Source organism: Temnothorax americanus, unplaced genomic scaffold, assembly GCF_048541705.1.
Source record: "Temnothorax americanus isolate GAGA-0224 unplaced genomic scaffold, ASM4854170v1 Scaffold2, whole genome shotgun sequence".
NCBI lineage: Eukaryota > Metazoa > Arthropoda > Insecta > Hymenoptera > Formicidae > Temnothorax > Temnothorax americanus.
Window position 1 is genome coordinate 6,620,727 of NW_027509338.1, and position 13,409 is coordinate 6,634,135.

The window sequence follows — 13,409 nt, forward strand, 5'->3', positions numbered from 1 at the left end:
CCCGGGACTTTCCTTCACGCGCGAGGAGAGGAACTTGAAACAGGAAAAAGGAGCAGAAGGACCGAATTTGCTTCGTCACGTGGCGCAGCCTAACTTGGCAATGTCGGCCCGAGTGATTTATTGCTCACCTTCCTCTCGCTCCTTTAACCCTCGATATTCCGGTTGCACACAATGAAAGAGAGAAAGAGAGAGCGTGTGCGCTTACCTCCATCTTGACCGCCTCTTAAAATTATAATCAGTTTTACTCTCTCACTCCCGCCTTTCACTCCTTATTTCGCGGGGAATGCGGATTACCGGCGCGACTTGATATTATGCCGCAGAATCAATATCAGAAAAATTGTGCAGGAGCGTGCAAGTTTCCATACATAATCGGTATTACCGAATCGCGCTTGCTTTATACTGTATTCCTATTTAATTTGTTTTACCTGAAAGAAAAAATATATATACATACATATTTAGATTTAGCTTATCACGCGATATATTTGAAATGACAGGAACGGCAGAACATATTTGAGCCTCTCATTTTAGACACACTTCTCCGAGATATCTCACACAATTTTTCGCATTTGAAAGGAGGCCACCACTTTTTTCCATATCTAATATCGCGCGTACGACTTCCTTCGATCCATCCCTTTATATGAATAAAGGGGAATGATCCCCTGCCCGCAATCCCTCGATTCTCTTAGCTTTTTGCCTAAGTCTCAATGCGAACGCAAAAGCGGACGCCAGCGTACGCTTTGTCTTCTCCTCTTTCGCGTCTTGTCAAAGATCCGACGTTTTCTCACATTCTCTGCTTTATACCCTGGCAAGCTTCAATGTGATCACGGTCTATTTTACTTTCTGTCATTGTAAAGCGCACAGACAAAGCTGAGACTTTTGCATTCGACTTTCCCCCTCTATATTTATAATGAATTTCGTGCTCATTCTTAAGAAACAAGAATTAAAAATGAAAATAAAGTAGCGATGTGTGTGTGTGTGTGTGTGTGTGTGTGTGTGTGTGTGTGTGTGTGTGTGTGTGTGTGTGTGTGTGTGTTAATCAAAATTTTAATTTGAAAGGAAATGCATTAATTTTTTTTTCATCCAAGCCAAGCAGCTAAATAATGTGCGAATTACGTAATAAAAACTGCCGTGGATATGGATTCAGCCAGATTCGCATCAATCGCGGAACGCGGATAACCGTCAAATGCAGATAGTAATTACGTAATGAGAATCGTTCAGAGCCGATTAACGTAATTCCAAAATCGAGCGCAATACTAATTATTTTCACGTGTATGCACTGACTGATATGTATCGATTGATATTTTTATATTTTTTTCGGTACCGCCGCGCCGAGGCAAAGCTTAACGGGTATAATCGCGTATTCGTATTTAAGTAATAACACTCGTGTTATACACGATGCATATTAAAGGTAATGTTGAGACTTTGCGAGATACACTTAATTGACCGAGCCGGGATTAATTAACAAGATGGACGTTCGGTACGCGTAAGCGTTTAATTAGTACTGCACGGACTCTTCCTCGTTGAGTGAACACTGATTGACTATAACGGTCTTTAACTTGAGCTGGAATTCGCAGTAATTAATTAGCTCTGACCATCGACCCTTCCTCAGGACGGATTAAATTTATAGAAAGGGACGCTCTTCCCCTCCTTCCACCCCATACAGATTATAAAGACACATCCAACTTGTCTCTCCCTCTTTCTTTCTCTCTGTCTCTCTTGCATCATAACGAGATGATTATTATTACACAAAACTGGAGCTGTTGTAAAAACATATATAAGATATTGAATTAAAATAGTAGCTCACATAATTAACATCCTTGTGCGAACGCCCATTTGTAAATTTTAATGGGCTTAAAATACAGCTAGGTAAAACCATTTATAAAAAAATTTGCATAACAATGATTCTATTTACGCGAAATCTCAGTAAACACAGAAATAATCGTAATCGCGTAGTTCATTCGAAGCTGTGCTCCACAAGTGCTCGAACATGATATTCAATTTCGACCAGCGTAAAATGAGACTCGCACAATTTATTCCAGTCGCATGCACGCGGACTTTTTAATTACATATTAATCACCTCGAGAGGGAAAATCGTACGAGCGATTTCTCTGATGGGTATCGCGCATACGTCTGTCCGCGATGCGTCGTTCCTCAGTTCGCAATGAAATGAAACCTTCAGGCGCGGGAGAGCGCCTAAGATAGACTCTCTCGCGTTACCGGAGAAATCCGCAGCGGGACGGTCGTTTTGATAGAGCAATTTCAACTTTCTCGAACTGTTAGCGAAACGACGGTCGGTCGTTGGCGCGCGAGAGAGGCGGAGGTGCGAGACGTGTTCTCGTAACTGGAAAGTGCAGCGATTCGATGCCCTATAATCAACGGGTTAACATCCATCTATGCTTCGCGATACACCATGCATCGCGGAAATAAAACTTCCTGCGGCGAAAACACAACGAAGTCCTCCGCGCGTGAAGAACACAAATCGACTGCCTAAACGTACAAATAGTTTTGTGGGTTTACATTTCTCCGTTACATTTCGAAAAAAATCTCTCCGTTACTTGACTCTTTTATCGAGACATTTTTCTGTTCACGCGCAAAATGTCTTTCTGTCAACAAGATTCGTGGGACGAATCGTTCCTCGGATAATCGAGTCGACGATGAAGAATTATGACCGACCGCATACCGACAGACGCGTGTTATGCGCTTGATAAATGCCAAGGTCGCGTTGAAGCTACTCCCTGGACGATTCACAAGTCGGCCGCTACCGACGTTCCTCCCCCGTAATTGCATAGTTTATCACAAAGACTTTCTGTGCCGGCGTTTCCATCAAAGGCGGATAGCCAACCACCTGAAAACCTCAATACAAACGCCTATGTAAATCCCACCGACCTGTCGTCCTTCTCTCTCTCTCTCTCTCTCTCTTTTGCCTCTTCATCTCCCTTCATCTTTTCGGCGACTCGTGAAAGCTCGTGCCGTGAGGGGCGATCGGCGAATCGAGTGCCGAACAAAAGGGAGGGGCCCCTGTTCGCTCAAACGACTCTTTTTCGTGGCTGGTGCCCCCGATAATCGTCGGCCCGGCCGCGAAAATATCAAATACAAATGGCACTCTGACAGCCCCGCAATGTTTCTCGTTCTTTCTCACTCGAGTTCTCACTCCTTCAAATTGGTGACGTAACACGTAACCATAAATCGAATTTTTCTCTGACAGAAAGACCAAAGGAGATGCCATAAATATTCATTCGACGCTACGATGACAATCGACGCCAACGTTTTAGATGACGTACAGACGAGCGCGTGCAGCATCTACATGATGTCTGTAGTATGCATAGAACGGCGCGTTAGCGATATCTCTCCTCCCCTCACCTTCGCGAGGATTACTAAGCCGTTCATGGCGAATGATGTATCGTAGGTATTTGGAACATAAAAATGGCCAACGTTACCTGCAGCGAAACAGGGACTCGCAAGTGGTGCGCGTTTACTTTTGCTTCTTGTCTCACCCGAAGTTTACTTTAAGTTAAGAACTCGAAAGTTAAACGCTCGGTTAAACGTATATACGCGAACGTATATAATTCAGCCTTAAGAATCTCTACCTAGATATGTCGAATAATAGATTATAGATAGTAGAATAATAGATAAAATTCGCATTCGTGATGCAATCCGAGTGACAATATAAAAGATGCAGTCGCTTAAAATAATTAAGATTCATCGCAGATAATATAGTTTTCTTACGATTTCCGGAAAAAATTTCGGTTTTATATAAATAATTAATTATTGATTAAATTTAAGGGAGCAAATGTGTCGTGTTAGGATTTCCTTTTGTCTTCAAACTTTTTATTTGGATGCTATATCTCGTTATGTGATCGGAGATTTCCGAAGTCGCAGTTAATGCATAACGTGCCGAGACAAAAAGCTTTCATAGAACATATACGTAAACGCATCTCATGGCCGTTAGACTCGTGCATAAATGCGTTGCTCACATTGTCAGACGTCGATACGTCATCGTATGGCGACATTGTAATTCTGCTCGACATGTGTTGGTATCGCAACTAATAGTCTACCGGACAAAGAACATATAACCATAGAAGTTCGCACTAATACCTTCCAGCTCGTACATTGGTTTCGCACTGTTATGTAAAGTAGATTATCAAAAATAATGACTGTAACTTTAAAATATACGGTACGTTAAGTATTAATCTTGAAAATAATTACCAGTTGACAAAGATGGTAGGTCACTAATATGACTGCAGGAGCGTATTAAAAAAAAATGTGGAAAGGGAAATTAAATGCAGAGAGAAGGCTTCCGCGCTGAATTTAACTTCGCAAAATAATAGTGAGAGACATTCATTGCATTCCACGGTTTCATCGAGCTGAAAAGCTTTAATTAAATATCTCGGTGTAATATTACTTACCGTGAAACCGATACCCACGGTGGCCGCGAAGTTTCCCGGCTGGAATCTTCCGGTATCGAACTGGACCAATAACGAAGTCTTACCAACTCCGCTATCACCGAGGAGAATTGTCTGCAAGCATACACGCTAGATTAGTTTAAGAAAACTTTAATGAAATAGGAACGTTCTATTTTGTTGCAACGAAATAAAAAGCGATGCAATCTATATCTCGATCACGAATCTTTAAGTTCATTTTTTAATTAATATACACACGTACGCGCGCGTTTCCCATTTCTTCCGCACCGCATTGTGGATACTTCTTCAGAAGTTTAATTTTCAATTAAAGTATTCTTTCGCATGTTTCCCATTTTTCGTGAATATTTCCTCAATTGCATTTTATATTTCGGCGTGTAGGTGAGAACAAGCATGGAATGCAAAAAAGCGTTCGCGAACGCAATTACAAGGAGCTACATCAGCTTTCTAGCTCTAGTCAAGTCGGTGAGCTCTCCGAGCGCAATCACGATCCTATTTTGAAATTGTGTTGTCCATTGGACACGGTACCAACGAACAAGAGAGAAATAGAAACAACGTAGTGATAGTGCACCGAGTGTGCAATAAACCGCGGCAGTTCGCGCAATCAGTATAGCAATGTCGAAGTCGATTGCGACGATAAGCGATCGAGCGTAGCGACGTACCGGAGTCCATCTTCCACCCAATATCAATTCGTATTGGCTCGAAATTTAGAGACGCTTGTTGAAAACGGATCGATGCTGCGGGACTATCAACATTTGTTTTCGATAGCGAACCAAGCGGCTATCTGTTTAAACGCCGCGAGTATACGCCACGGTACGCTCGATATCGGACTTGATATGAAAATTAAATTAAAAATTTAGTGGTGGCGCCACAATTTGATCAACATGAAATTTTTTACGACGGAGTTTAATGTAGACTCCATCTACTTTATCCCATCTCGTACGATACGAAGATTGTGTTCTCTCTTTTTTTTTATTCATATATTATTCACGATTTATATCATGTGTGAGTATCTCGGCTAAAATATGGGAAAGCGTATGCGTTGCAAAGCGAGGAATATAACAACTTCGTGGCAAATAATATATAACTGCTAGGGAAAAAAAAAAGAAAGGAAACGATCTCTCCCACTTATTGTTCCGTACCAGGGGCCACCATCGTCGTCAGACAATGGCAGCTCTGACAGAAGATTGATACATGCGCTTCGAGTGTTTTCGCGCCGCGTGCGCGAGAATATCAATGCCATGCAGCGGTAACAGCGGAACAAAGAACAAGGGTTGCAATAACGCAGGTAAGTACGGCTGTGCCATGATGCACCGATGCCACCGACGGTCTAGCAGGTGTGCCTCCATTCTTCTGGCGATGGAGGCGCAGAATAGTTGTCCCTTCCTCGTAAAATGTCAGCGAGTGGGTAATAAGTGGTTAAATAACACAAATGTGCTCTTGACACCCCTGTACATCGTTCGCTGTTTTACTGCTTTCGAGAATGAGAAAGAGAGAGAGAGAGAGAGAGAGAGAGAAAAAGAGAGAGAGAAATATTATGTATGCCAGATATTGAAATATAAATGCACTTTTTTTATGGACATGCCGGGGGTATCATTTTGGACCTGACATTCGCGTGTCGCGTCGCGTGATTCTCTCGAATTTGTATATGATCCACCGCGTCCAATATTTAGCGAGCCATTATTATTGATAGTGAATTCGCGTTTTACGCTCGGAGATAAATTATCTCGGAATAACCGAACGAATGTACAAAGCACTACAATGTAAAGCATGACGTTCAATTAAATATCCTAGAGAATAAAATTGCTGGAACCGCAAGAGTCTCGCGTGTGTAAAAGAGAAAGATTAAACTCGTGACTATATATATATATATATGTATAATAACCGCAACTGTGTTTTGCGAAAACGAAGCTAGGCATGGTCTTGACGTTCAATTTCCCGTCTCATGGAAAAACTTTTTTCATCTCTCGTCTTATCGGAAACAACCTCCGTCGAAGGAGCGGAACTTATCGTTCTGAGATCGTGATTAGCGCTCGCAAAAGGCCACGCGCGAATAAAAAATGCGCGAGCAGTGGCGAAGAAAAGTGCGAAACCGCCAAAATCTACAAAACTGATTCGAATCGACTGTCAGAATCTCGCTTTCCAAATGAGAACATTCCCGAGCCGCGGAGAAGATCCTAAACCGTGTCGCCGTGGATTTATAATCTCCGAGCGCCTCGAGGCGGCGCGGCATCCCCTTCGCGACAGAATTTCTATTGAAAGATTCGCGATACCCTCAGGGGGTGGTCGTGACGAGTGTCGGCGAATGTGTCGGCCTCAGGGGCGGAGAAACTTAATTCACTGCCCTCCCTATCCCGTCTCTCTCTCTTTCTCACTCCCTCCTGCGCCTCCTTCTCCCATTCTCTCCCTCTTTCCCCCCCCCCTCATTCTCTCTCCGCTGTTGTAATCTACCTCTGTGTTCTCCCCATTTCCTCCACCCTCAGTGGAACCCCATTATTTCTTTGTAGATGTTTGCGCCGCCGCCGCGCGTTTTCAATTAATTGCCGGTAATCGCGGTAGGTGAGCGAACGTTAAAAGCTCACTGTGACTCGGAAAGGATTTCGTTGTGTGATAATGTGTTGCGTGAAAACGCTTTTTAGAAATTGTTATACCGTGAGCTGGATGGCCGGAAGATTATTTTTGTCATAACCTAATTCTTGAAGATAAAATGTAAAGACGTAAGGTGAAAAAATTAGCGACCGTGGCATCAAAATCTTATATGACTCGCTAATAAAATGTAATATTTTTCACTTTATAAATCGTTATAACACAAGTCAAATATTTTCTCTAATATCAATTAACGCGGCGAATAATGCATCCCGTTAGTCAATTATTCAAAAGTTAAATAGATTATTAAGGATAAGGATTATATGATTAAAGATATAATATGATAAATCTATTATCATGTGTCTATTTTCTCATTTGAAATTTAGTTCGCCAAAAGATTTATATCTTCAATCGTCAATTATGCGAAAACTATCTCGGTGTTCTCACCGAAGAAATTAATTAAGAATTAAAGAATTCTAAAAATATCTGATAGTTTTAACAACAGTCCATTATTATAGAGTGCCGATGATAAATTTCTATGCAAAAGACCGAGCGAATTTTTAGCTCTTCGGACAAGAGTACGAGATCAAACAGACTTCACCTCTCTTTATCACTGACGGAGAATTTATCGGCGACTATAAAGTCCGGCTATACCGTTCACTTCTTGCAACGAACGCGTTTCTCGCAGCCACCCCGGAGCACTATCGATTAACGATCTCGTACAATCAGTTTCGATCATTTGTTTGTTCGCATCTCGTCAATCCATGGCGATTTATACGGTCATGCTTTTCAAAGTACGTAAATATACAATTATCTTTCTCACGATCGTGCTCATTATCGTACAATAAAGATTTACATGTATCGCGCCATTAGAACGCATCAAAGTGGAAATTAAATAAATCAAAGACTTTTGCTTTTCGTAGCTTAACCTGCGACACGATTATTTATGTTATAAATTAATAAAAATTTAATTAGCAGGTAACGTCGCGATTTTATACGGGAGATTATACACTAAATAACGTAGTACTATAATTAAGATCGTAAGTTATAATCGACGTAATCGTCGGCTAATCCGCCTTAAACCTGTTGGTTCTTCCAGTGAGAGCGCGGAACTGTCAATTATTAATAATACCTATATGCAGACCTTTCGTAGTCGGGTACATCTCGAAACGGCTCGTAACCGCGACGGAAGTGTAAAGCTGGGTACGCGATCGGTTACTACGGAGCCGTCATAAAAGTGCGATCGTAAAACCGACGTACCATGAAGACAAGCTGTAAAGATTTGCGAACGAGATGTTGCGGGATTCGCAGGCTGTCGCGATCGCCGATAGAACTCGGATCCTGCCGAACGAGTCCTTTTCTACACGGTTTCCGATGAAGTGAAGGACCGTCTTGTGACCCTCGAACGTTTTGTCGTAAGCGCGAGCTTCATATTGCGTGATTCGCACGGTAAAAGGTATTTTAACGAAATATGAAAGTACGAATGTATTCTTTTGTAGAATAGCGCCGTAAAAAATATAACTACATTGCGAATACCTTTGCGAATACCTTTTAAGTTTTGAATTCTTTTCTAGAGTACTGTTATGAAAAAAAAAAAGTAATTACATAGTGAATATATCTTCGTAGGTTTTGAAGGACTTTCATTCTTTCAGAAACGCAACGTCAGAGTTCCTCAGAGAATCCTAGAAGTCGAAAAAGAGTCGTTAACAAGCGAACGCCGTAATACACGCCACGTATCGCATACGGCATACGGGTTCGGAGTTTCGTTACTTGCGTTGCGATTTGCATGAGGCGTTCGCGTTTAAACATGTGCACGTGCGGCCGCGGTGCGTGCGCGTGTACATGTGCAGCGTGCATATGCAGCGGCAGTCGCGTTCGAGAACGCATGAGATATATCGCGTTACGCGCGCATTTAACGGCGACGCACTCGGAGCTCGTAAAAAAAAAGGAGAAAGAAAACACAAACGTGCGCGGCACACGGCGTGCGAAAGTAAGCACCGCTCTTTAGAAGAACGTGGACATCAAATTGGCAAATAAATGTGGAGAAAAAAAGAAGTCATCCTACGCACGTTTTTCAGCGCGACAGTAAGTATTTCACGGGGAAAATCACAAGCCCCATTCGCGCGCAAGCAGTACGAAATCTTCTTCATCCGATAAATAGATCGAGGGGGACTTGTCTTGTCAATGGATAAAGATTTGTCGGCAAGGTTGCACCGTTTGCGGAACGACCGGAAACCTCGCCGCGAAGGATAAATGCTCACGACGGAAATTTAGAGAACGCAAGACGCGCGAGAAGGAACAAAGGAAGGCAACGCGGGAATGCGGGAATTCCAGTTGGAGCGAATGATTTTATGTTTCGCATTCTGGTTGCGCGAAATCTACCATAAAGAAAAATACAGAGAACAGCTACATATATATAGATTCAGAATATTCGATACCGTATTTATACGGAAAGCAGAATATCCGCGAGAAGAATAGTCTAGAGAAAAAGAAAGAATATCTTTTTTACATATAAAAGTTTAGAGTTATTTTAAAAAATAACGATAATCCTTATCTCGGAATCATTATATCAATACCAATTGATAATAAAAATACCACTGAGAATAAATTCTATCGTTAGCAAAATATTTTTGTCGGATAATATCATCGATATATCAGGTGGTATTATCATAGTTCCTATTACCATGGGTTTTTCATGCGCGATTCTAAAGACTCTCGAAGGCTCTGATCTCGTTCGCATTTTCATATCCAGTGGCTTTTAAACGCGACAGTGCCGCGCATAATACCGCTTTTCGTGTGTGTCACGACGTCCAATGGTGCGACAAGGTCGTGTACATTCGTATGCTAATCGTCGACAAGGCAGAAGGAGAAAAACGCGCGGACGAAACAGAGGAGACGACGACGACGATTCGCGCGGCGATACGACCGATAAACGCGAGCGTGGATCGCCCAAGGTGTGATTCGCGTTTTCCCTGAGCATCAATAGTGCGTCACATAGTAATGCAGATTGATCAAACAATCGATGCAAATGTTAATGTCGCGTGTCCTGGCATACAAACGTAAAATGGACATACATAAATGAATATTCAAACATATTCGTTATTTGAATTTCAAAGCTAAATAATCATTTTTAAATCGGAGATAAATTGTAAATCAATTTTAACAGCAGCTAAATCCATTATTAAAATCGTAAGTCGCGGACTTTTCTATTCCTAGATCATACATTGACTTCCCAGACATTTACACATACAATGTACATTTCACGTATATTAATAGAATTTTTCGAATTTTACAATTCTCATAAATAAAAAAGCATAAATACTATTCTATTTATGAAAACCGTAAAATTAGAAAAATTTTGCTCTAGGACTCTTAAATCTGATGCCTGGATAGATTAACATCCTCCCCCTATGTTGGAAGGTAAACGGAGCAGTCGTCGGTAAACACGTGAAAATGTGATCGATCACGTGGCGTCCGCTGTCAAAGCGATTTTGCGCGTGGTTATCCGGTGCAAGCTCGGTGCCGGGGTGCTCGGTTACGGTATTAAAAACCCCAACGGTATTTTGCGATTACGAATACGAGCTGCGCGATCGTGGATCGGTTTCAGAGCCGCAATGAATCGAGTCATTTGCGAGTGCACGTGTGCATGCGCTTGGTGGTGGCTCGGCGACGACGCGAGAGGAGAGGCAATGGGCGCACGCATCGCTGCACGTAATACGCACATATACGTTGCACATATACGCGCCTATTATAATACGTTTTATTTAGTTTTGCGACATCATTTGTCATTCGTGTTTATTCATTTGTCTCTCGTAGAAATCGAAGGGAGTTAATTCTCGCGCCGTAATCTCCCCCTAAGGCACACATATTTTAATTTTTTATTTTTTTTACACAATTCCGAGAATTTTTTAGTACAACTAAAAGATTGATACGTCGAATGTCAAGTGTCAAAAATATCACGAAAATAATTTTCATGAGAATCATGCTTTGCTTGTCACGCATATTTTTACATGCTGCATGTTTCGTAATAGAATTTTTCATTGTTACACAGCATAACATTTTATCTTTACAATGTATACCGCAATCTTTATTTCGAAATATGAGATCTCCAATATTACCTCTAAAATTTTCCTCGAATAACGAACGCTTCCGATGTTGCAATTTGAGTCGTGATCTTATCTCAAAATTTTAAGATTCTTTTAAATTCCTACATTTTTTAAATATTTCCGTAACGCCATAAAATTCTTAATCTCAACGGATTCTTTGTATCTGCTAATCCTTGTTCGGCTATTATACTTCCTTTCAGATGAAACATATTAAAATTGTTTTGTCTCTCGAATGCGCCATTCATTATAATGATTTAAGAGAAATTATGTCCTTCTCGAAGGTAAAAATCGTTGTTCGCAGCAATCATTTCTGCGTTCAGCATACAAGCACTGTTTCGATAAGTCCCTCCCAAGTTATATATTTGTCACCACAGACATAAAGTAAGAGGACAACTTCTCGTTTTATTTTACCCCTTCAAATATTACGTAGCGCTTCGCACGTAACAGTACCAAGTGCCGGCGACGCAAGTTCCTCTTCCTTCTTCGTCGTCGAGAAATCTTACGAGTAGACAACGCCGTGCGCGATAAAAATAACTCGAGCCTCACCGTCGCGGTCGTCGAGCGCTTGTTTAATAGAGGCTCGCTGTTCCTCGATGCAACAGCTGCGGGTGGTTAGATTATTACCGAACGGGATTGAATCAGCCAAGCACAAAATGAACTCGAGTCCGCGCGATCGAGAGTATCGCCACGCGCGTTTCTTGCAAACGGAACAAACTCGGCACCATTAAAGGAAAGAGAAAGATAGAAGGGAAGTGTCATTTACAAAGTTTAGAATTACATTAAACATTCGCACGCTATTAAAGAGCCAATTTGTCCTCTCTTTGAACGAGAGGTGAAATCGCAAACGAGAGAGATGTTTATTTCCCACGAATCGACGAGAGGAAAACTTGGGATTTCCTTATTTCGCGTATTCGAAACCGCACGGTAAATATCTGTCATAAAAATATACTGTTATGATTATGATTAAGGTAAGGACACGTCGCGAATATGTTTATCGCTCCTTGCTCGGCATACGCAACTCTAGCTCGAATAATTTATCAACTACCGAACTTCTCGGCTCGACAAACCCGGACCAGAATATCAATCGTGTCAATCCGCCTAAAAATTCACCCTAGTATTTCGATATTTATCGATAAAAACGATCGAGAGACGTATCGCTAGGTTACTGTTTTCTCAGAAAGCTTCCTCTTGCAAATCTACTTAATGCCGAACGTTCCTTTTATTTTAACTTTTAAATGCATAAAAGAAATTTTGAAGGCTGCGCAGGATTTTTATATAATATTCTTCTAACATCTTCATTTTTTTTATCTTAGATTTAGATAACTGTCAGAGAAATTTCAAGGCTATTTATCGATAGCATTCAATTGAAAATTATCAAAATCGTTCTTCTATACTATTCGAGTATTTTCAAAATTTATTAGACAGTTGTGCATAAAAGAGTTAATTCTAAAAATTATTATTTGCTGTTCTGGAGAATAAGTTCGATTCGCTAAGTTTCACTGCTCACATTTCTCGTGTGCTGTAATCCTCAGTCGAGAAACTTCCCCGACAAAAAGTATCATCGATCAACATCTGGGAAAATGCAAACTTTTCCTGTGAACATTCCGATGAATCCCAAGCGCGAATCAAGTGACGTTTACAGAAAATCTTAATATATTTCATTTTGTCGCTGAGGTTATCACCCCTGAATTACCATAATCGCGATAACGTATTTACAAGCGTGAGTTCTCTTATCGAAAAATCCGTCGCGCCATTTCCGGGGACGGTTCGCAGCGACGTTACTATTGTCACGACCGACGACATGAGATCTAACGAGCGTACGCGGAAAGATCGCGCATCTCCCTCGCGGCAACCGTAAAACCGTGAAGGACGTTGCACACAATTTCTCGCGGTGGATGCGGTCGCTCTTCGACGCGGCTTTGCCCTTCTCTTTCAGCGGCGTATCAACAGTCATTAATAAAAAATTTCGTAATTGCATTCTCGGGCAAAAATTCTCTCGTGAGGATTTTTCGCTCGCGACCGACTAAAAAAGACCGCTTCGTCTTAAAAAAATAAAATTAATTTCATGTTTCGGTTGAGTCTGACAATGAGTAAAATTCAGGACTCTTGCTATTCTACTTTCGAGAATAAGATTACGATTTTTATGCATTTATAGTCTTCTCCGGCGTCGTCGATACGCACGTGGACCAGAGTGTAAAGCCGGAAATCGGCTTTGCCGAGATAGCTCACCCCGCGTACGGAATGCCACGGTGTCTATGTGTACATGCCGTTGGTCTCGCCGCTTCGTCCTCCCGCCGTC

At 41.6% G+C, this 13,409-nt stretch overlaps 1 protein-coding gene across 8 annotated transcripts in view; it reads right to left on the reverse strand.

The window, feature by feature from the left end:
* LOC143896978 (ras-related protein Rab-37) overlaps positions 1–13,409 on the reverse strand; it is a 175,039-nt gene that overhangs the window by 46,504 nt on the left and 115,126 nt on the right. For all 8 annotated transcript variants that reach the window (XM_077405215.1, XM_077405213.1, XM_077405214.1 and 5 more), the window contains one exon: positions 4,407–4,517. In XM_077405215.1, the coding sequence (XP_077261341.1) occupies positions 4,407–4,517 (111 nt within the window). The remainder of the gene's footprint in view (positions 1–4,406; positions 4,518–13,409) is intronic.